This window comes from Ranitomeya variabilis, chromosome 2 (assembly GCF_051348905.1).
Source record: "Ranitomeya variabilis isolate aRanVar5 chromosome 2, aRanVar5.hap1, whole genome shotgun sequence".
In the NCBI taxonomy this organism is placed as follows: domain Eukaryota; kingdom Metazoa; phylum Chordata; class Amphibia; order Anura; family Dendrobatidae; genus Ranitomeya; species Ranitomeya variabilis.
Genome location: NC_135233.1, coordinates 403224237 through 403248553, shown reverse-complemented (window position 1 = coordinate 403248553; position 24317 = coordinate 403224237). Strand labels below are relative to the sequence as shown.

General features: G+C 46.0%; 1 protein-coding gene across 4 annotated transcripts in view; it reads right to left on the bottom strand.

Moving 5' to 3' along the window:
• Positions 1-14755: 14755 nt before the first annotated feature.
• Positions 14756-24317, bottom strand: part of PCDH19 (protocadherin 19) — a 172503-nt gene continuing 162941 nt past the window's right edge. For all 4 annotated transcript variants that reach the window (XM_077286518.1, XM_077286519.1, XM_077286520.1 and 1 more), the window contains exon 5: positions 14756-16625. In XM_077286518.1, coding sequence (XP_077142633.1) covers positions 16039-16625 — 587 coding nt within the window. In that variant the 3' untranslated portion in view covers positions 14756-16038. The remainder of the gene's footprint in view (positions 16626-24317) is intronic.

The window sequence follows — 24317 nt, the reverse complement described above, 5'->3', positions numbered from 1 at the left end:
AAAATTATCTCTTGTAGATTCAGCGAGAAGCTAACGCTGTAATGTATGTTGTTAAGGAAATGTCTAGAAGGTTGTGGAAGGACGGAACGTTGTATTAATTTACGCTGGATCCTCTGATAACAGGATCGTCGTGGCCGGACATTCATACTCACTGCTGTGATGCCGGAGGGTCGGGAATAGAAACAAAGAATAAATGATTTCCAAGTAATAAAGCTCGGCGTGATTAGAAGAAAGCTCCTTGTGTTTCTCTCTAATTCTGACCATGGTCCTTTCTTTGAATGCCACTGAGCTGCAATACCAGAGACATCCTGAGAATCAGGGGGAGCTGTTTCATATAAGATATAATCCTGATAGTATAGAGCATAATCTGGAGCCTAGTAACTTACTGCCCATATTGCCTACCCCGGGGCTTCAGGGGCATCACCACCAATGAAACATGCCCCCCAATATGCCCCATCATGCTGAGACGCAGGTTACGCCCTGGGAAGTCTCTTGGATGGGCCCTCTTAACTCTTTCCTACCTGCTGGAGGCTGGTAACAATTATGCACCAGTGGGATACGGTATATGTGGAATTCTCACAGCGTCACCAAGAGGTCAGAGAAAGGAGGTCAAAGAAGGGAGGTCTGTTGTGAAATTGGATTTTGGGCTCCCCCGGTGGCCACTGGTGGAATTGAACTGGTGTGCATCATCCCCTCTGTTCACCTGTTTCCATCAGGATGTGGGAGTCGCTATTTAACCTTGCTCCTCTGTCACTTTCATGCCGGTCAACATTGTAATCAGAAGCCTTTCTGTGCATGTTCCTGCTGCTAGACAACTCCCAGCTAAGTTGGACTTTAGTCCTCGTTTGTTTTTGCATTTTGTTCCAGTTCACAGCTGTAGTTTCGTTTCTGTGTCTGGAAAGCTCTTGTGATCTGAAATTGCCACTCTGATGTTATGAGTTAATACTAGAGTCTTAAAGTAATTTCAGGATGGCGTTTTGATAGGGTTTTCAGCTGACCATGAAAGTGCCCTTTCTGTCTTCCTGCTATCTAGTAAGCGGACCTCAATTTTGCTAAACCTATTTTCATACTACGTTTGTCATTTCATCTAAAATCACCGCCAATATATGTGGGGGCCTCTGTCTGCCTATCGGGGAAATTTCTCTAGAGGTGAGCCAGGACTATATTTTCCTCTGCCAGGATTAGTTAGTCCTCCGGCCGGCGCTGGGCGTCTAGGGATAAAAAACGTAGGCAACGCTACCCGGCTACTGTTAGTTGTGCGGCAGGTTTAGTTCATGGTCAGTTTAGTTTCCATCCTTCCAAGAGCTAGTACTTATGTTTGCTGGGCTATGTTCTCTTGCTATTGAGAACCATAACAGTTTGACCGGCCCCAAAGGGTTAAATTAATTGACAGAGAAAGGAGAGAAAAGAGAAGTCTGCTGAAGATTTTTTTTTTTTTTTTTCCCTTCCCTTCAGTTCTGAGTGTGCTTGTAATTGAATCTCTTGCAAGTCTGCCTATATTGCAGCCTTTCTCTTTCTCTCTCTCCTTCTAGTCCTGGAATGGCTCTGTGTTCACCTGTTTAAAATGGATATTCAGAGTTTAGCTGCAGGTTTGAATAATCTCACCACGAAAGTTCAAAATTTACAAGATTTTGTTGTTCATGTTCCTATATCTGAACCTAGAATTCCTTTGCCTGAATTTTTCTCGGGGAATAGATCTTGCTTTCAAAATTTCAAAAATAATTGCAAGTTGTTTTTGTCCCTGAAATCTCGCTCTGCTGGAGATCCTGCTCAGCAGGTCAGGATTGTGATTTCCTTGCTCCGGGGCGACCCTCAGGATTGGGCTTTTGCATTGGCTCCAGGGGATCCTGCGTTGCTCAATGTGGATGCGTTTTTTCTGGCCTTGGGGTTGCTTTATGAGGAACCTCAGTTAGAGCTTCAGGCGGAAAAGGCCTTGATGTCCCTATCTCAGGGGCAAGACGAAGCTGAAATATACTGCCAGAAATTCCGTAAATGGGCTGTGCTTACTCAGTGGAATGAGTGTGCCCTGGCGGCGAATTTCAGAGAGGGTCTCTCTGATGCCATTAAGGATGTTATGGTGGGGTTCCCTGTGCCTGCGGGTCTGAATGAGTCCATGACAATGGCTATCCAGATCGATAGGCGTCTGCGGGAGCGCAAACCTGTGCACCATTTGGCGGTGTCTACTGAGAAGACGCCAGAGGATATGCAATGTGATAGAATTCTGTCCAGAAGTGAACGGCAGAATTTAAGACGAAAAAATGGGTTGTGCTTCTATTGCGGTGATTCAACTCATGTTATATCAGCATGCTCTAAGCGTACTAAGAAGCTTGATAAGTCTGTTTCAATTGGCACTTTACAGTCTAAGTTTATTCTATCTGTGACCCTGATTTGTTCTTTATCATCTATTACCGCGGATGCCTATGTCGACTCTGGCGCCGCTTTGAGTCTTATGGATTGGTCCTTTGCCAAACGCTGTGGGTATGATTTGGAGCCTCTTGAAACTCCTATACCCCTGAAGGGGATTGACTCCACCCCATTGGCTAGTAATAAACCACAATACTGGACACAAGTAACTATGCGGATTAATCCGGATCATCAGGAGATTATTCGCTTTCTTGTGCTGTATAACCTACATGATGTGTTGGTGCTTGGATTGCCATGGCTGCAATCTCATAACCCAGTCCTTGACTGGAAAGCTGTGTCTGTGTTAAGCTGGGGATGTAAGGGGACGCATGGGGACGTACCTGTGGTTTCCATTTCATCATCTATTCCCTCTGAGATTCCTGAATTCTTGACTGAATATCGTGACGTTTTTGAAGAACCTAAGCTTGGTTCATTACCTCCGCACCGGGAGTGCGATTGTGCCATAGATTTGATTCCGGGTAGTAAATACCCTAAGGGTCGTTTATTTAATCTGTCTGTGCCTGAACATGCTGCTATGCGAGAATATATAAAGGAGTCCTTGGAAAAGGGACATATTCGTCCTTCGTCATCTCCCTTAGGAGCCGGTTTTTTCTTTGTGGCTAAGAAAGATGGCTCTTTGAGGCCGTGTATTGATTATCGGCTTTTGAATAAAATCACGGTTAAATATCAATATCCGTTGCCACTGCTGACTGATTTGTTTGCTCGCATAAAGGGGGCCAAGTGGTTCTCTAAGATAGATCTCCGTGGGGCGTATAATTTGGTGCGAATTAAGCAGGGGGATGAGTGGAAGACCGCATTTAATACGCCCGAGGGCCACTTTGAGTATTTGGTGATGCCTTTTGGTCTTTCAAATGCCCCTTCAGTCTTTCAGTCCTTTATGCATGACATTTTCCGTGATTATTTGGATAAATTTATGATTGTGTATCTGGATGATATTTTGATTTTTTCGGATGACTGGGACTCTCATGTCCAGCAGGTCAGGAGGGTTTTTCAGGTTTTGCGGTCTAATTCCTTGTGTGTGAAGGGTTCTAAGTGCATTTTTGGGGTTCAAAAGATTTCCTTTTTGGGATATATTTTTTCCCCCTCTTCCATCGAGATGGATCCTGTCAAGGTTCAGGCTATTTGTGATTGGACGCAACCTTCTTCTCTTAAGAGTCTTCAGAAATTTTTGGGCTTTGCTAACTTTTATCGTCGATTTATTGCTGGTTTTTCTGATGTTGTTAAACCATTGACTGATTTGACTAAGAAGGGTGCTGATGTTGCTGATTGGTCCCCTGCTGCTGTGGAGGCCTTTCGGGAGCTTAAGCGCCGCTTTTCTTCCGCCCCTGTGTTGCGTCAGCCTGATGTTGCTCTTCCTTTTCAGGTTGAGGTCGACGCTTCTGAAATCGGAGCTGGGGCGGTTTTGTCGCAGAGAAGTTCCGATTGTTCCGTGATGAGACCTTGTGCCTTTTTCTCGCGTAAATTTTCGCCCGCCGAGCGGAATTATGATGTTGGGAATCGGGAGCTTTTGGCCATGAAGTGGGCTTTTGAGGAGTGGCGTCATTGGCTTGAGGGGGCTAGACATCAGGTGGTGGTATTGACTGACCACAAAAATCTAATTTATCTTGAGTCCGCCAGACGCCTGAATCCTAGACAGGCGCGCTGGTCGTTGTTTTTCTCTCGGTTTAATTTTGTGGTGTCCTACCTGCCGGGTTCTAAGAATGTTAAGGCGGATGCCCTTTCTAGGAGTTTTGAGCCTGACTCCCCTGGTAACTCTGAACCTACAGGTATCCTTAAGGATGGAGTGATATTGTCTGCCGTTTCTCCAGACCTGCGGCGGGCCTTGCAGGAGTTTCAGGCGGATAGACCTGATCGTTGCCCACCTGGTAGACTGTTTGTTCCTGATGATTGGACCAGTAAAGTCATTTCTGAGGTTCATTCTTCTGCGTTGACAGGTCATCCTGGAATCTTTGGTACCAGGGATTTGGTGGCAAGGTCCTTCTGGTGGCCTTCCCTGTCTCGAGATGTGCGAGGCTTTGTGCAGTCTTGTGACGTTTGTGCTCGGGCCAAGCCTTGTTGTTCTCGGGCTAGTGGATTGTTGTTGCCCTTGCCTATCCCGAAGAGGCCCTGGACGCACATCTCGATGGATTTTATTTCGGATCTTCCTGTTTCTCAGAAGATGTCTGTCATCTGGGTGGTGTGTGACCGTTTCTCTAAGATGGTCCATTTGGTTCCCCTGCCTAAGTTGCCTTCTTCTTCCGAGTTGGTTCCTCTGTTTTTTCAAAATGTGGTCCGTTTGCATGGTATTCCGGAGAATATCGTTTCTGACAGAGGAACCCAATTCGTGTCTAGATTTTGGCGAGCATTCTGTGCTAGGATGGGCATAGATTTGTCTTTCTCGTCTGCTTTCCATCCTCAGACTAATGGCCAGACCGAGCGGACGAATCAGACCTTGGAGACATATTTGAGGTGTTTTGTGTCTGCAGATCAGGATGATTGGGTTGCTTTTTTGCCTTTAGCGGAGTTTGCCCTCAATAATCGGGCCAGCTCTGCCACCTTGGTGTCTCCTTTTTTCTGTAATTCGGGGTTTCATCCTCGATTTTCTTCTGGTCAGGTGGAATCTTCGGATTGTCCTGGAGTGGATGCTGTGGTGGAGAGGTTGCATCAGATTTGGGGGCAGGTAGTGGACAATTTGAAGTTGTCCCAGGAGAAGACTCAGCTTTTTGCCAACCGCCGGCGTCGGGTTGGTCCTCGGCTTTGTGTTGGGGACTTGGTGTGGTTGTCTTCTCGTTTTGTCCCTATGAGGGTTTCTTCCCCTAAGTTTAAGCCTCGGTTCATCGGCCCGTACAAGATATTGGAGATTCTTAACCCTGTGTCCTTCCGTTTGGACCTCCCTGCATCTTTTTCTATTCATAATGTTTTTCATCGGTCATTGTTGCGCAGGTATGAGGTACCGGTTGTGCCTTCCGTTGAGCCTCCTGCTCCGGTGTTGGTTGAGGGCGAGTTGGAGTACGTTGTGGAAAAAATCTTGGACTCCCGGGTTTCCAGACGGAAACTCCAGTATCTAGTCAAATGGAAGGGATACGGTCAGGAGGATAATTCTTGGGTGACTGCCTCTGATGTTCATGCCTCCGATCTGGTCCGTGCCTTTCATAGGGCTCATCCTGATCGCCCTGGTGGTTCTGGTGAGGGTTCGGTGCCCCCTCCTTGAGGGGGGGGTACTGTTGTGAAATTGGATTTTGGGCTCCCCCGGTGGCCACTGGTGGAATTGAACTGGTGTGCATCATCCCCTCTGTTCACCTGTTTCCATCAGGATGTGGGAGTCGCTATTTAACCTTGCTCCTCTGTCACTTCCATGCCGGTCAACATTGTAATCAGAAGCCTTTCTGTGCATGTTCCTGCTGCTAGACAACTCCCAGCTAAGTTGGACTTTAGTCCTCTTTTGTTTTTGCATTTTGTTCCAGTTCACAGCTGTAGTTTCGTTTCTGTGTCTGGAAAGCTCTTGTGATCTGAAATTGCCACTCTGATGTTATGAGTTAATACTAGAGTCTTAAAGTAATTTCAGGATGGCGTTTTGATAGGGTTTTCAGCTGACCATGAAAGTGCCCTTTCTGTCTTCCTGCTATCTAGTAAGCGGACCTCAATTTTGCTAAACCTATTTTCATACTACGTTTGTCATTTCATCTAAAATCACCGCCAATATATGTGGGGGCCTCTGTCTGCCTATCGGGGAAATTTCTCTAGAGGTGAGCCAGGACTATATTTTCCTCTGCCAGGATTAGTTAGTCCTCCGGCCGGCGCTGGGCGTCTAGGGATAAAAAACGTAGGCAACGCTACCCGGCTACTGTTAGTTGTGCGGCAGGTTTAGTTCATGGTCAGTTTAGTTTCCATCCTTCCAAGAGCTAGTACTTATGTTTGCTGGGCTATGTTCTCTTGCCATTGAGAACCATAACAGAGGTCAAAGAAGGGAGGTCAGAGAAGGGAGGTCAGAGAAGGGAGGTCAGAGACCGGCGGTCAGAGATGGGAGGTCAGAGACCGGCGGTCAGAGAAGGGAGGTCAGAGAAGGGAGGTCATAGAAAGGAGGTCAGAGAAGGGAGGTCAGAGAAAAGAGGTCAGAGAAGGGAGGTAAGACGGGAAGTCAGAGAAAGGAGGTCAGAGAAGGGAGATCAGAGAAAAGTGGTCAGAGAAGGGAGGTCAGAGAAAAGTGGTCAGAGACGGGAGGTCAGAGACAGGAGGTAAGAGAAGGGAGGTCAGAGACAGGAGGTCAGAGATGGGAGGTCAGAGAAGGGAGATAAGAGATGGGAGATCAGAAAAGGGAGATCAGAGAAGGGAGGTCAGAGACAGGCGGTCAGATACGGGAGGTCAGAGATGGGAAGTCAGAGACAGGAGGTCAGAGACGGGACGGCAGAGATGGGAGGTCAGAGACAGGAGGTCAGAAACAGGAGGTCAGAGACAGGAGGTCAGAGATGGGAGGTGAAAGAAAGGAGGTCAGAGACAGGACATCAGAGGAAGGAGGTCAGAGACCGGAAGTCAGAGACAGGATGTCAGAAACAGGAGGTCAGAGACAGGGCGGAGTAGCACAACAGATCCCAGAATGATGACTCCCCTAAAACCTTCCTCCACAGTTGAGTCTCACCAGTGACAGGTGGGAGGAGCCGTCCGCACATTCCGAGATTGCTGCTCCCCAATAATAAAGCATAGTGCAGCCTGTGTCCTCCTAGTGGTATTTACACTCATCCGGCGTCACCCCGAATCCTCTCCTATGAGGGGGATTAGACGTATGAGTGGTTAGTGTGGCAGTGAAGACTCCTTCATGGTCACATAATACAACCCCTGGCAAAAATTATGGAATCACCGGCCTTGCAGGATGTTCATTCAGATGTTTAATTTTGTAGAAAAAAAAGCAGATCACAGACATGGCACAAAACTAAAGTCATTTCAAATGGCAACTTTCTGGCTTTAAGAAACACTAAAAGAAATCATGAACAAAAAATGTGGTAGTCAGTAATGGTTACTTTTTTTTAACCAAGCATAGGGGAAAACTATGGAATCATGAAAAACAAACAAACAAAAACCACTCCAACACATCACTAGTAGTGATGAGTGAGTGTACTCTTTGCCTGGGTTTTCCTGAGCACGCTCGGGTGATCTCTGAGTATTTGTAACTGCTTGGAGATTTAGTTTTCATCGCCTCAGCAACATGGTTTGTGGCTACTAGACAGCTTGAACACATGTGAGGATCCCTTAGCAACCAGGCAACCCCCACATGTACTCAGACTGGCTAATAGCTGTAAATCATTCAGCTGCCGCAATGAAAACAAAATCTCCGAACACTAACAAATACTCGAAAACCCGAGCAACGAGTATACTCGCTCATCACTAATCACTAGTATTTTGTTGCAGCACCTCTGACTTTTCTAACAGCTTGCAGTCTCTGAGGCCTGGACCTAATGAGTGTCACACAGGACTCTTCATCAATCTGGCTCCAACTTTCTCTGATTGCTGTTGCCAGATCAGCTTTGCAGGTTGGAGCCTTGTCATGGACCATTTTCTTCAACTTCCACCAAAGACTTTCAGTTGGATTGAGATCCGGACTATTTGCAGGCCATGACATTGACCTTATGCGTCTTTTTTTCAAGGAATGTTTGCACAGTTTTTGCTCTATGGCAGGATGCATTATCATCTTGAAAAATGATTTCATCATCCCCAAACATCCTTTCAATTGATGGGATAAGATAAGTGTCCAAAATATCAACATAAACTTGTGCATTTATTGAAGATGTAATGACAGCCATCTCCCCAGTGCCTTTACCTGACATGCAGCCCCATATCATCAATGACTGTGGAAATTTGCATGTTCTCTTCAGGCAGTCATCTTTATAAATCTCATTGGAACGGCACCAAACAAAAGTTCCAGCATCATCACCTTGCCCAATGCAGATTCGCGATTCATCACTGAATATGACTTTCATCCAGTCATCCACGATTGCTTTTCCTTAGCCCATTGTAACCTTGTTTTTTTCTGTTTAGGTGTTAATGATGGCTTTCATTTAGCTTTTCTGTATGTAAATCCCATTTCCTTTAGGCGGTTTCTTACATTTCAGTCACAGACGTTGACTCCAGTTTCCACCCATTCGTTCCTCATTTGTTTTGTTGTGCATTTCCTGTTTTGGACACATATTGCTTTAAGTTTCCGGTCTTGATGCTTTGATGTCTTCCTTGGTCTACCAGTATGTTTGCCTTTAACAACCTTCCCATGTTGTTTGTATTTGGTCCAGATTTTAGACACAGCTGACTGTGAACAACCAACATCGTTTGCAACATTGCGTGATGATTTACCCTCTTTTAAGACTTTGATAATCCTCTCCTTTGTTTCAATTGACATCTCTCATGTTGGAGCCATGATTCATGTCAGTCCACTTGGTGCAACAGCTCTCCAAGGTGTGATCACTCCTTTTTAGATGCAGACTAAGGAGCAGATCTAATTTGATGCAGGTGTTATTTTTGGGTATGAAAATTCACAGGGTGATTCCATAATTTTTTCCTCAGAATTGAGTGATTCCATAATTTTCCCCTTTGCTTAGTTAAAAAAAAGTAACCATTACTGACTACCACATTTTTTGCTCTTGATTTCTTTTAGTGTTTCTTAAAGCCAGAAAGTTGGCATTTGAAATGACTTTAGTTTTGTGCCATGTCTGTGATCTGCTTTTTTTCTACAAAATTAAACAATTGAATGAACATCCTCCAAGGCCGGTGATTCCATAATTCTTGCCAGGGGTTGTAGATTCTGTGGCTCCGATCTATGTCTGACCAGCAGTACCTATCGCTCTCTGTAATACCTGCAGATTTCTTGGCACCATGATTGGCGTCCACCACTAACAGATACATGCGGATTGTTGGGGGCATTGTGGGGTAATATAGAGGTCACTGACTACTTGGGTCTATATTAGACCATGACAACTTACCATAAAGCTGTAATCCGGGCACAGGCACCACAATGAAGAGGATCTGGTGGTGACGGGAGCAGCACGGCCCTGTCTGTTGGCTAATCAGGGGTCCCAAGCATTAGAATGATTGATACGCCGTTGATTTTGTATCCCTGGACACCAGTAGAGGTCTTCGTAGTGCTGGTGTCAGTTTTGCTCTCTTTAGCCAATTCACTTTAACTTGGCAACGCCCCAGACAGCCACTATTAGGTATGCAGGAGCCATGAAAACCACCAAGGGCTCCGTGAGTGCAGTGGCCCCTTTAAAAAGATTATTGGAATGAGTGCGGCATGAGATTCCCACTGATTGATGGCCTTTCCCAAGGAGACCCGCTTTAAAGGAGCTGTCTCATCTTCTTCATAGCACACTGCTCTTGTGTCTTCCTGCTATTCATGATGGGCAGTGCTTACCGTGAGGGGCAGTGCTTACCGTGAGGGGCAGTGCTTACCGTGAGGGGCAGTGCTTACCGAGAGGGTTACCGTGAGGGGCAGTGCTTACCATGAGGGACAGTGCTTACAGTGAAGGGCAGTGCTTACCATGAGGGGCAGTGCTTACCGTGAGGGGCAGTGCTTACCATGAGGGGCAGTGCTTACCATGAGGGGCAGTGCTTACCGTGGGGGCAGTGCTTACCGTGAGGGACAGTGCTTACAGTGAGGGGCAGTGCTTACTATGAGGGGCAGTGCTTGCCGTGAGGGGCAGTTCTTACCATGAGGGACAGTGCTTAGGTTGGGTTCACAATGCGTTGGTGCAGTCCGTTCAATGCATGCATTAAACGGACTGCACCAACGCTAGTGCCTTTTAAAGGTCGCGTTATGTGATTGCAATAGGTGGAGCATCTGCACTACGCTATGGGTGACGGATCTGGAAATGGTGCAGACCGTGTCTGAGGGTCCATCACAGAATGATAGCACATCGCTACGCATGCCGATTACGACATACGTTAGCGATGCGCTACATAATGGCATTCAATGGGTACGCTACCGCATCCGTTACATAGCGTTAGTGCCACTGTGTAACGGATGCGGTCAGCGCATTGCCATTGACGCAATGTGAACCCTGCCTTACAGTAAGGGACAGTGCTGTCCGTGAGGGGCAGTGCTTACCATGAGGGACAGTGCTTACCGTGAGGAACAGTGCTTTCTGTGAAGTGCAGTGCTTACCATGAAGTGCAGTGCTTACTGTGAGGGGCAGTGCTTGCCATTAGGGGCAGTGCTTACTGTGAAGTGCAGGGCTTACTGTGAGGGGCAGTGCTTTCCATGAGGGGCAGTGCTTTTTGTGAGAGGTAATGCTTTCCATGAACAGCGGTGCTTACCATGAGGGGAAGTGCTTACCATAATGTGCAGTGCTTAATGTGAGTGGCAGTGCTTACTGTGAGGGACAGTGCTTACTGTAAGAGGCAGTGCTTACTGTGAGCAGCAGTTCTTTCCATGAAGGGCAGTGCTTACCATAAGGGGCAGTTCTTTCCGTGAAGAGCAGTGCTTACCAAGAGTGGCAGTGCTTTCCGTGAAGGGCAGTGCTTTCCGTGAGGGGCAGTGCTTTCCGTGAGGGGCACTGCTTTCCATGAACGGCAGTGCTTACCATGAGTGTTAGTGCTTACTGTGAGGGGCAGTGCTTCCCATCAATGGCAGCGCTTACCGTGAGGTGCAGTGCCTACCATGAGGGGCAGTCTTTACTGTGAGGGTCAGTGCTTATTGTGAGGGGCAGTGTTTTCCATGAAGGACAGTGCTTACCATGAGGGGCAATGCTTTCTGTGAAGGGCAGTGCTTACAATGAGGGGCAGTGCTTTCCTCTTCTCACCAAGAGGAATAGTGCTTACTGTGAGGGGCAGTGCTTACTGTGAGGGGCAGTGCCTACCATGAGGGGCAGTCTTTACTGTGAGGGCCAGTGCTTATTGTGAGAGGCAGTGCTTATTGTGAGAGGCAGTGCTTTCCATGAAGGGCAGTGCTTACCATGAGGGGCAATGCTTTCCGTGAAGGGCAGTGCTTACCATAAGGAGCAGTGCTTACCGTGAGGGGCAGTGCTTACTGTGAAGGGTAGTGCTTTCCATGAATGGCAGTGCTTACCATGAGGGGTAGTGTTTTCCATGAACAGCAGTGCTTACCATGAGGGGCAGTGCTTACCATGAGAGGCAGTGCTTACCATGAGGAGCAGTGCTTACCGTGAGGGGCAGTGCTTACTGTGAGGGTCAGTGCTTACCATGAGGGGCAGTGCTTTCCATGAAGGGCAGTGCTTACACTGAGGGGCAGTGCTTTCTACGAAGTGCAGTGCTTACCATGAGGGGCAGTGCTCTGAAGGGCAGTCCTTTCCGTGAAGGGCAGTGCTTACCAGGAGGGGCAGTGCTTTCTACGAAGTGCAGTGCTTACCATGAGTGGCAGTGCTTTCAGTGAAGGGCAGTGCTTTCCGTGAAGGGCAGTGCTTACTGTGAGGTATAGTGCTTACTGAGGGATAGTGCTTATCATGAGTGGCAGTGCTTACTGTGAGGGGCAGTGCATACCATGAGGGGCAGTGCTTACCGTGAGGACAGTGCTTACTGTGAGGGATAGTGCTTACTGTGAGGCATAGTGCTTACTGTGAGGGATAGTGCTTACCGTGAGGGGCAGTGCTTACTGTGAGGGTCAGTGCAGTGCTTACCGTGAGGGGCAGTGCTTACCGTGAGGGGCAGTGCTTACTGTGAGGGGCAGTGCAGTGCTTACCGTGAGGGGCAGTGCTTACCGTGAGGGGCAGTGCTTACTGTGAGGGGCAGTGCAGTGCTTACCATGAGGGACAGTGCTTACCATGAGGGGCAGTGCTCACCTGAGGATTGAGAATTTAGACCGGCAGCAGAATGGCCCAAACCATGCAACCCCTAAAGATGCAAGCAGAGGCGGCTTTACTTCTGCAGCATCAAATGTAGCGTGGTGGCAGTGGAGCTCGCCAAATCCCAAGTTGTCGCCAGCTGTAGAGCAATGCCTACAAGCTCTATTGCAAAAAGCTTGGCTAGGAGACCGACTACCACTGATAGACTGCAGAAGTGGCCGGGATTGTAGGTGACATTAAAATTAAAAATCTCAATGGTCTTGAGAAGGATGAGGACTTATAACAGCATGTAAATTGCAAAGTTGTGTCTTTTTCCAATCACTTTTCAATTTTACCATTTTAATATAATGAAAATAACCCTTTGAGCTTCAGGTGGACAGAAATCTGGAGAAAGTAAAGATACAATCGCTACAGAAAAATATTGTTTAATTAAAATAAAAACTGTCGGAGACTGTTGTGAGATGCGCAGTAAATCAATGGTGATTAGCCAAAGAAGCTGCCATCCATATATTCCTGCACGGAGCGAGGCTGAAATTATGGAGATGAATCTATGAATGTTTTCCATCTGACAGATACATTTTCATGAAAGCATTGAGCAATTTATTAACATTCAGATATTAGAAATGGTTTACACCATCAATCATTGCAATTTCTATGCAAACAATCTGCAGCATGAAGGATTAGGATTGATTTCCAAGTAAACTGGATAAGGCTCGGGTGTTCCATATTTAAATGTTTTTTTCCCCATAAATTTCTAGTAAAGGCAAAGATAAGGAACTTTGTAATTTAATTTATCTGATAAATATGTGTCTTTCTCCACTTATCGGCTGCTGATCATTTTCTGAGGGAACAGCTGCTGCCCATTATAGTCTATGGAGTGAGAAAAGGGAGTAGGAGGGATAGAGAGGCAGACAAGCAGAAATGACTGCAGTGAAATTACCTCTATGCAGTTGTCTGTTCTAGTAAGTGTTTCTCTCACCCCAGAGGTGTATTCACAGCTACACTGCTCAATATTGCTACAGTGGGGAAAATAAGTATTTGATACTCTGCCGATTTTGCAATTTTTCCCACCTTCAAAGAATGGAGAGGTCTGTAATTTTTATCATAGGTACACTTCACCTGTGAGGGACAGAATCTAAAAATATAATCCAGAAAATCACATTGTAGGATTGTTGCATAATTACTTTGGATTTTGCTCTATGCAGATGCTTCCTGGTATTTTATCACACCTCAAGGCTGGATTTACAGTTGCATTGCTCAGTACTGATGTTTCATGGCCCCCCCAGGCTGCTGCTTTTTTTCTAGTGTTTTGTCTCATCCCAGTGCTGGATTCACAGCTGCACTTCTCAATACTGCTGTAAAAAGTCCTCCATGCGGCTGTTGCATCTGAACATGTGCTACATAGAGACAGAATTGGAATCCCTCAATGTCTGTGTGTGCTGTGCATGGAAGACATCACAGCAGCTTGTCTGCACCCACGAGCCCAGACAGCAGAAAATTAGAGAATTAACCTGCAGAAGGGAAATAAATCTTTGTGCGCTCTCCTGATCTAGAATGTTCTTTCTATACTATTAGAGGTACAGTTAACGGTGCTTGCTGATATTGCTCCACAAACAGCGCCACTCATCCTAGTGGCCATGTCTGGTATTGCAGCTCTGCTAAATTAAATGGCAAAAAGAGCGGTTCCGTATCTGGGGGAAAGAAGCGATGTTCTTCTAGTCTCATACAAACATGTTAGGGCACCAAGATTGCCTAAACTTCATCTAGTTATTCCCTTCCTCTTGGTTGTCTAAAATACATTTTAAAGTCTTATGAGAAGAAACTACAACTGTAGAAATGTTTGCACCTAGTGAATGTGAATGAATGTGAGTGTGGATGGGACATTCATTTCTAAGAAGAACAACCTACTACTTGAAGGCCACGCTGGTCCAGAAGAAGGTTGCCCATTGGTGGTAATGGGTGCGCCATGGTGGAGGCGGGGATGATTGCTTAGCGGCAAGTTCTAAACGACCCTCAACAGTGTCCAAAAGATCAACATTGTTTAAGAAGCAGCGAGGTGGAGCAGTCAACCTTGATTTTGGGGCAGAGAAGCATAAAATGAGCAACGTTTCAGCATCGGTTTAAGAAAAAGCTTGTGCCAAAGATGTAACTTTTATGCTTTTGTGCTACAGAATAAAGCTCTGAATGCTTTGCACCTTCTACCTTTCATCTTCCTCCCAATAGCTAGGTTCTCCAAAGGTGGCAGAGGTTCAGTTTGAGGACCCCGCTCCCCATCCGAGCCCCCAGTTGAGGGTAAGGTGGCTTTTCACTCTTCCTGGCATCCAGCCGCCAAGTCCATCTCCAGAAGGAGATCCTTGGCTGAGGACCAGTGCCGGCACCGCACATGATTGCCCTTGGCCCTACTAGAGCCTATACAAGAAATCTCCAAAACCTCAAAGTAACAGAAGAATAATCCCACTCCTGAAAAAAAGCTAAAATAATTAACGATATTTGCTACATTTCTACCAAAGACAACAAGGGTCTGTCATGTAACACTGTAGCTCCAAGCATGGCCATCACGCCATTTTGAAATTAAAAACTTTTTAATTTTTTCATTTTTTCACTTCCTGTCAGTGAATTATAACTTTTTTTTTGTCGTAACATCTCGTAAGACTATTTTACAAACAGAATATCATGTAAACCCTTTCTATATTATACAATTGTCAAAAAAAACAGGCTCTTATATCAGAACATTTCAGAAATATTTCTTTCATGGGAGCACACTGAAAAAAATATATATGAAGAAGAGTTGACATAGAAAATCTAAATTGACTTCATAACGAAAAAAAAATAACCCAATAAATGTGCAAAAATATAATAAAAACAAAAACCTGAATTGGAATAGGACAATAAAAATGAGCAAAACAAATGTAATTGAAAAAGTCTCCATGAATATAAAAAGCATATTCAGAAAATCTCTCATTATGTTTGATAAATAGAATTTTAAATAACCAAAATAAATCATAAAGGTACACGGTGAATTATTATTAAAATAAGTTTTTTTAAAAATCGTCTTTTGAAATAATTTTGTAAAAAAAAAAGTTGAGCGTAAAATGTAAAAAAAAAAAATCCCAGATTTTAGTGAATAGAATAGAATAAATAAATAGAGATTACAAATTACATTTTTTAATTTTCTTCCATTTTTACTTGAATGCCTTTTGCCATCACGGGACAAAAAAATGTTAAATATCAAATACAGTAATAGTACAGATAGCATGTAACAGCAAAAGGGCTTGTAACGCAGGGGTGTCCGGGGCGGCAACGCAACCGATGGGACCGTTATCATCCGTCTGTCTCCTCATCAGTATGACACAAGGCATGGCCCAGCCACAACTAGGCTACAAAATTGTCAGCCGTGGCATATTTTTGGAAATTGGTTCCTGAAAGTTGATTTTTTTTTTCTCATTTTTTTTTTCCCCATTCTGTACAAATAAGCTAATTTATATTATAATTTTGATATATATGTTTATAAAAATATATAAATTCAAAATACTTAATACATACATAATACTTTGTACATTGATGGTAATAAGTGGTTCCATGTTTTGAGAGGAGAGGAAGGAAATAACCGTTTCCATCTTGGGCTGCTTGCTTGGATGGATCACCCCTGCCACATATCGAGAGTTTGGGATTGTCACAGAACGATAGCCTTTATTTATAAACAATACATTTAGGGAAGCCTTAAATACAGCAGTTTGTGAACCATTGGTAAGCCATTAAAAACCAACTGGCATTTTTTTTTTAATCTTTTTGTATTTTTTTTTTAAGTCATTCTTTTGTTTGATGGATTCCTTCCATTAAGGAGACTTGGGGCTTAGAGAACAATGTCTTTTAGTCTCTTTACAGCCATTGAGTCTTTTTCTCGACATTCTTGCAATAAAGGGTTGATCTCATGCAATACATTTTCACTGTCTGCCCCCCGGGGCTCTGCTTCTGAGGGTCTAGAAGGACCGTTGCTGACAAACTGCTCCAGGTCGCGGTTTCCGCTGCAGTGCATGATGTTGTATGTGGCTGTGGGCTTGGCGGGCGGAGGGCTCTTTAAATGCAGAGGAGAAGTGATGGGGCTGATGGCCTCGCAGCCGTTCCCTGCCTCGCGGATGGCACTGTTTACCTTGGGGCTGCAGATAGGAAGCTCCACTGTCCTCTTCCCTTTCAGGGTAGACCTATCATCAGTAGTATGCTCACTTCCATCTTTGCCAAAAGTTGCAAAAGTTCTTTTAGTGTTGCAGTCCTCGAAAGCTTCCGTGTCCACGTTGGTCGCCTCTATGGACAAAGCAATCACATTTCGTCCATGCTCCGGGGACTTGGCTCGGTTTGGGATGGGGACACGGGGCATCCAGCATCTATCGGAGTGACCGAGGATTCGACATTCTTCTCTGCAGTGGAAACCTTCACTCTGATCTGAACAAAAGACAAGAAGGAAGAAAAGATTAAAACAAAGAAATGTGAACTCGCTATTTGATTTGGCACGTCGTATAATAAGCTGTAATTACCATTAGAGGAAAGCTGTACCGCGCGCCTCATATTTACAGCCGTAATTACGCTCTATAATTTGTATCCTTATTATATTTGCTTAAATGTGTCTTATTAATATGTGCAAACGACAACAGCTCTGAGGAGGAAACGCATAGATCTGATGTGCAGCCCGGAGACGTCGGCTCCCGTCCTGGCGCTCAATCTCTGGCACCGGTGACACAAGTAATGATCATGGCCACCAATCAGACAAGTGCTTATTGAGTTATCGGCGCGGGGATGAGCTTTATAAAGTGATTCCTATGAATCCGGGCAATGGTAGAACAAATCACCTGTGAATGCCGGTGTCTAATGGCTCAGAGATGGAGACGGCGCGCCGGATGAATATTCATTGCTCCTCAGAGGAAACCAGACTCTAGGAACCATTGAAGGGTTCATGGACCACCAAAGAGGACCAAATGCCCACCATCCAGATATAAACATCAAGTTAGACCCTAGGGGTCCTGGTGTGGGGTGCGCCTGTCCTTTGGTGGTCCAGTCTAACAATGCACAACATAATTATAGAGTTAGCACCACTCACGGGGTACAGGGATCACGGGGTATGGGGCTCACGGGGTAAGGTGCTCAAGGGGTACGGGGCTAACGGGAATCAGAGCTCAGAGGGTATGGGGCTCACCGAGTACGGTGCTCACAAGGTACGGGCTCAGAGGGTATGGGGCTCACGGGGTACGGGGCTCATGGGGTATAGAGCTCACAGGGTACGGTGCACATGGGGTATGGAGCTCACGGGGTATGGGGCTCATGGGGTACGGGGCATGGGTCTCGGGGTATAGAGCTCACAGGGTACGGTGCACATGGGGTATGGGGCTCACGGGGTACGGGGCTCATGGGGTACAGGGATCACGGGGTACAGGGATCACAGGGTACAGGGCTCACAGGGTACGGGGCTCATGGGGTACAGGGCTCACGGGGTACAGGGATCACGGGGTACGGTGCACATGGGCTATGGGGCTCACAGGGTACGGGGCTCATGTGGTACTGTGCTCACGGGGTACGGTGCTCACGGGGTACGGTGCTCACGGGGTACGGGGCTCATGGGTTACGGTGCAAAGTGCAGGTGTAGGGACACGGCACAGAACGGAGCAATAGACGTCACACTATATCGATACTCATCTATAAGACTAGAAACACACTATTCAGTTTTAATGCAGTTTTTTTTACATTATTTTTGACATATTCAACAATTATTTCAGCAGACGGGAGAACAACGTCTCCTGCTTCACATTTTCCGTTACTTTTTAATCCACCTCTGCATATACAGTCGGTGATGGACAGATCTGGAAATACAGACCGGAATTAGAATCCCCCAGATCAAGTAGATCAGAGAATACACAACAATTTCATTCTTCATAGAAAATTGATATTGTATAAGGTAAAACACCAGTGGACATTAATAAGTGCCGCGCTGAAGAATTCTAAAACCTTTCCCAACTTTTCCCTTCCATTCCTCCCACCCCGATTTCCCAGAAACTTCTGCTGTATTTTGCCCTTGGACCTCACTGACTAGTTGGTATGCATCACACGTGGCGCGCGATCACTACTCCGCTTCTGCTGCATAGTTAATGTGATTGTCCTGGACATAGGTATTGATCACTCTTCCTTAGAATAAATAATCAATATTAGATTGGTAGGGGGCCGACACCTGACACCCCCCGCGGATCAGCTACTCGCAGCGACCAGACGTATATATGTACATAATGGAATAGCACAGCGCCACACACTATGTAGTGGGCGTTCTCGGTACTGCAGCACAATGCCCACTCGCTTTACTAACAGCTCGGTGATGATGACGGGAGTCAGACCCCCACAATTGTTATGATGACCCATCCTCGGACCCCCACAATTGTGATGACCGGTTCTCAAACCCCCACAATTGTGATGATGACCCATCCTCAGACCCCCACAATTGTGATGATGACCCATCCTCAGGCCCCCACAATTGGGATGATGACCCATCCTCAGACACCCACAATTGTGATGACCCATCCTCAGACACCCACAATTGTGATGACCCATCCTCAGGCCCCCACAATTGTGATGACCCATCCTCAGGCCCCCACAATTGTGATGATGACCCATCCTCAGGCCCCCACAATTGTGATGACCCATCCTCAGACCCCCACAATTGTGATGACCCATCCTCAGACCTCCACAATTGTGATGAAGACCTGTACTCAGACCCCCACAATTGTGATGACCCGTCCTCAGACCCCCACAATTGTGATGACCCATCCTCAGGCCCCCACAATTGTGATGACCCATCCTCAGACCCCCACAATTGTGATGACCCATCCTCAGACCCCCACAATTGTGATGACCCATCCTCAGGCCCCCACAATTGTGATGATGACCTGTCCTCAGACTCCCACAATTGTGATGACCCATCCTCAGGCCCCCAAAATTGTGATGCTGACCCATCCTCAAACACCCACAATTGTGATGACCCATCCTTAGACCCCCACAATTGTGATGACCCATCCTCAGACCCCCACAATTGTGATGATGACCCGTCCTCAGACCCCCACAATTGTGATGACCCATCCTCAGATCCCCACAATTGTGATAACCTGTACTCAGACCCCCACAATTGTGATGACCCGTCCTCAGACCCCCACAATTGTGATGATGACCCATCCTCAGACCCCCACAATTGTGATGACCCATCCTCAGGCCCCTCAATTGTGATGACCCATCCTCAGGCCCCCACAATTGTGATGATGACCTGTCCTCAGACCCCCACAATTGTGATGATGACCCGTCCTCAGACCCCCACAATTGTGATGATGACCCATCCTCAGACCCCCACAATTGTGATGATGACCCACCCTCAGACCCCCACAATTGTGGTGATGACCCATCCTCAGGCCCCCACAATTGTGATGATGATCCATCCTCAGACCCCCACAATTGTGATGATGACCCATCCTCAGACCCCCACAATTGTGATGATGACCCATCCTCAGACCCCCACAATTGTGATGATGACCCATCCTCAGACCCCCACAATTGTGATGATGACCCATCCTCAGGCCCCCACAATTGTGATGATGATCCATCCTCAGACCCCCACAATTGTGATGATGACCCATACTCAGACCCCCACAATTGTGATGATGACCCATCCTCAGGCCCCCACAATTGTGATGATGAGTGATGACCCATCCTCAGGCCCCCACAATTGTGATGATGACCCATCCTCAGACCCCCACAATTGTGATGATGACCCATCCTCAGGCCCCCACAATTGATGATGATCCATCCTTAGACCCCCACAATTGTGATGATGACCCGTCCTCAGACCCCCACAATTGTGATGATGACCCATCCTCAGACCCCCACAATTGTGATGATGACCCATCCTCAGACTCCCACAATTGTGATGACCCATCCTCAGGCCCCCAGTATCACAGTCCTTCACAATGCCTTTAATATTATGATAAATTCCTTATTGTGCTTTACTGATTTGGGGTAAAAGTTGTTAAATAATAATTGTTGTTATAAATGTTTTTGTTTTCATCAATCAGCAGTGCACATGAAAATAAGACACATTGTATTCTATATTAATGCAGAAATTGGCTTCTTTCTGCTCCCGAACTCCTCATTCTTTCTTATAAACTCTCTGGAGAAACGAGCAGATGTATCTGAGAAGATATTTGACAAAGCTTCTTATTTTCAAGTGCGCTATTGATTTATGAAATAAAAAGGACTCGTTACAATAAATAATATTCTGATATTGGCCTTCTTCGCCTTTAGAGGATGTAAATAAGCCCAGAGCGGTCAATATTTGTAAAATGGCGGCACAAGTGGTGACCGGATCCTTTGTACTTTTCTAGAATCCTTCGGTAAATATAAGAAATAATGTAACAGATCTCAGACACATTCCTATACATCTACAGATATAAGGGAACATAAAGGGCAAAGCGTGGACACAACCGAGACCCCCGGGGGGCCGGGATGGGGGGAGGGCTACTAATGTGGAGAACAGAAAGGAGTCTACTCCACAGAAGCCACACCATAGAAATTAGTTACAATCTCTTCTGTCAATGCCGCAATAATAGAAGTTTCATTGTTCACTTTTATATTTATTATTTTAAATAAAATATTTACTAGAAAATAAAAAAAAATGATAATAAACAAAATGTAGAAAAATAAAAGAAATAGAAGAACTGAATTTACCACTTTAAATCAGGGGCGTAAATCCGAACGATGGTAATTACTGGACAATCACCTTCCATAGAAAATAACCGTGAGCGCGAGGAAGGTTCCCGGTTTGGCGGAGGCCGGAGCACTCGGCTAACGAGACAGATTTATACAGCGCACTTCCAGCATTGATTCAGACAAGGAAGTTGAGCCACGACTTCAAACAAACAGACAGCTGCTTCAATCTTATTAGGCCTCTTGAATATGACGTACGGCTTCCTGTACAGTGAGACTATAAATACTCCGCAGCCAGGTATCCGCACATGAAGGCGATGGGAGACGTCAGTCCGGCAGGTTGTTAGCGGGGAGCAGGAGTGGGGTACGCCTGGTGCTCACACGGGGCCCTGGAGGAAAGCCCGCCATCAGACACAACCCTGCAGGCAGCTATGGCACGGCTTGTTTGCAGGTTTATGGACCGATGGGCACAGCGGTCCCATGCTCCGAGCCGCTCTTTACTGTGGGCTGTGGCCATTCTGTGTGACGCCATATGGCGGTTCGTGCCGCTACACCCCATAATTCGCCTTCAGATATAACAGGGCACAATTGTTTATTTGTTGATAGCCCCTTCATTAGCCCATCAGACCTACATAGCTGACATATTGGACTACAACATACATCCCATAATAAGCGGGCGTGCTTCAGACAATCACACGTCACAGTCTGATCAGATCCCTCCACGGCCGCTCTCGTGGTCCAGGCAGTTACGTCTTTTTTTTCTTTGCTGAATTCTGCACCAAATCCTGTAAAATGGCGCCGGTAACTCCAGGCTCAACAATGCTCTTTAGTTTTGTCTTTTATCCTTTTTGCCTGTTTTCAGAGCACAATGTTGCCAATGCACATAACTAACAATGCTAACGTCATGGGATGGGGAGACCGGGGCCCTCTGCACGACAATTTTGTTACAAACATCTGGACTGCAAAAACCTCACGCCAACAATGGTGAACAGGGAAAAGAAGACACAAGCAAGTAGAAAATACACTACAAAATTAGCACAATTTAGAAAAAAAATAATAATTCGGCATAAAGTAAAAATAAGCCTTAAAATAATGAAAAATTAGACAATTAAAACATGCGAAAGCAAGAATGAATCAAGTCCAATATCTCCAGCCTGGAGCACAAAGCACTAGGGAGAAATATATTTCTGGAATTTGACCTTTTTTTTAAACAATTTTCAATCCCTTTTAGTTTCACAAACATTGCTGTGTATTTATCCCCCACTGCCGTGAAAAAGTGAAAAGTTTTTCAACAAATTGTTACTTTTTCCTAATCATTTTGGAAAGTCTTTGTGGCTCAGTAAAGCGTCGGCGGCGCTCGCTTCGGAGAACGTCATAACTTCATAGGTGAAATGTCGCACGGACAAAGAGACACCAAACGTGTTCCGCGGTGCGTGCCTCTCATTTTGGGGCACGGCACTCCAGGACTTCTTATATACATTTTTGTATCACAGAATTTGTTGATATAAATATGTAATATCGTCAAATTAGAAACTTCTAGACATAAATCAGTAATGATTCGAACAAGATGCCCAGATATTGGGGAGATTTTTGTTTTTTTTCTTTTTGAGTCTGAGTTTTTCCGATCCCACTTTCCTCCGGCCTCGGCGTGTTTGCACAGCTTGCTGATTATACTAGAAAAACTGCTTTAGAAAAGATTTCAGAATCAGCTTTGTGCTCGGACTGAAAGGGGATTATAGAAAGAAAACAAGACCGACATAATTAGTATGACCAAAATAAAAGGGCGAGAGAAGTGGAGGATAAAAGAAACCTCCCGCGCCTTCTCCAGCAACTTCCCTGAAATATTATTACCATTTTTAATGTTTTTTTCTTCGGATCAAAGTGGAAATGGCGTAAAGAATTCATAAGCGAAGATTTCAGCCATTATTACTTGTTACTCGCTGTCCTACTCTCTGAAGTAATATAATAATAGATACAACAATCAGATTAATGAAGAAAAGGAAAATGAAGACTTTTCCTGTCTCACATTCAACCTTAGCTGCTGGCCGACTGAAGAACCACAAGTCCCAGGACAGGGACGTCATTCTTGTATTTTGGGCTTTATTGGATTTGAGCTTTGTCCCTTTATATTGGAGCCTCGTTAAATTAGGAGCTTTAATAATAATTTGTCTCAAATACTTAGAGTTAATTGTATCAATCACAGATGTGTAACTCCTCAGCTACGGCCTTTAATGGGGGTGAACCTGCCACAAATGAATGTGGACCCCCAACAACTGTGTCACCACTGGGACGAATAGTGACTTTGGCTCCGATGGACTCGGGATCATTTTCGATACTATGTAACATTGTAATAAAGTATTGGACACGTCGTCATCTGCTTCATTTCTAGGCATTTGTAGCAGTGCGTCTGTGAGGTTCCATCAGCTGTATCCACAATAATGGACGTCTAAGATTGGAGAGTAAACCCTGACAGTCGCGAGGTCAACAGAAATCATGAACAGCGTAGGAAGAAGCTGAGTGACACGGACAGTCACACGTACCTGCGCACAATCTCCTACAACACAAATGCAGCAATCAAGTCTCGTAATGACGTATCTTCCCAATAAAGGGGCCCTCCGCTAAAGACATTCACTACTTGTAAGAATGATGCTTTGAGGAAAAGCTGTAGAAGCCCCAAAGATCACTTGTGATCGGTGAGGAGCCCTGTGTTTCATGTCCCAGCAGTGCCTCCGCAGGGAGGACGAGGAATTACATTGTGTCCAGGAGCCCTGTGTTTCATGTCCCAGCAGTGCCTCCGCAGGGAGGACGAGGAATTACATTGTGTCCAGGAGCCCTGTGTTTCATGTCCCAGCAGTGCCTCCGCAGGGAGGACGAGGAATTACACTGTGTCCAGGAGTCCTGTGTTTCATGTCCCAGCAGTGCCTCCGCAGGGAGGACGAGGAATTACACTGTGTCCAGGAGCCCTGTGTTTCATGTCCCAGCAGTGCCTCCGCAGGGAGGGCGAGGAATTACACTGTGTCCAGGAGCCCTGTGTTTCATGTCCCTGCAGTGCCTCCGCAGGGAGGGCGAGGAATTACACTGTGTCCAGGAGCCCTGTGTTTCATTTCCCTGCAGTGCCTCCGCAGGGAGGGCGAGGAATTACACTGTGTCCAGGAGCCCTGTGTTTCATGTCCCTGCAGTGCCTCCGCAGGGAGGGCGAGGAATTACACTGTGTCCAGGAGCCCTGTGTTTCATTTCCCTGCAGTGCCTCCGCAGGGACGGCGAGGAATTACACTGTGTCCAGGAGCCCTGTGTTTCATTTCCCTGCAGTGCCTCCGCAGGGAGGGCGAGGAATTACACTGTGTCCAGGAGCCCTGTGTTTCATGTCCCTGCAGTGCCTCCGCAGGGAGGGCGAGGAATTACACT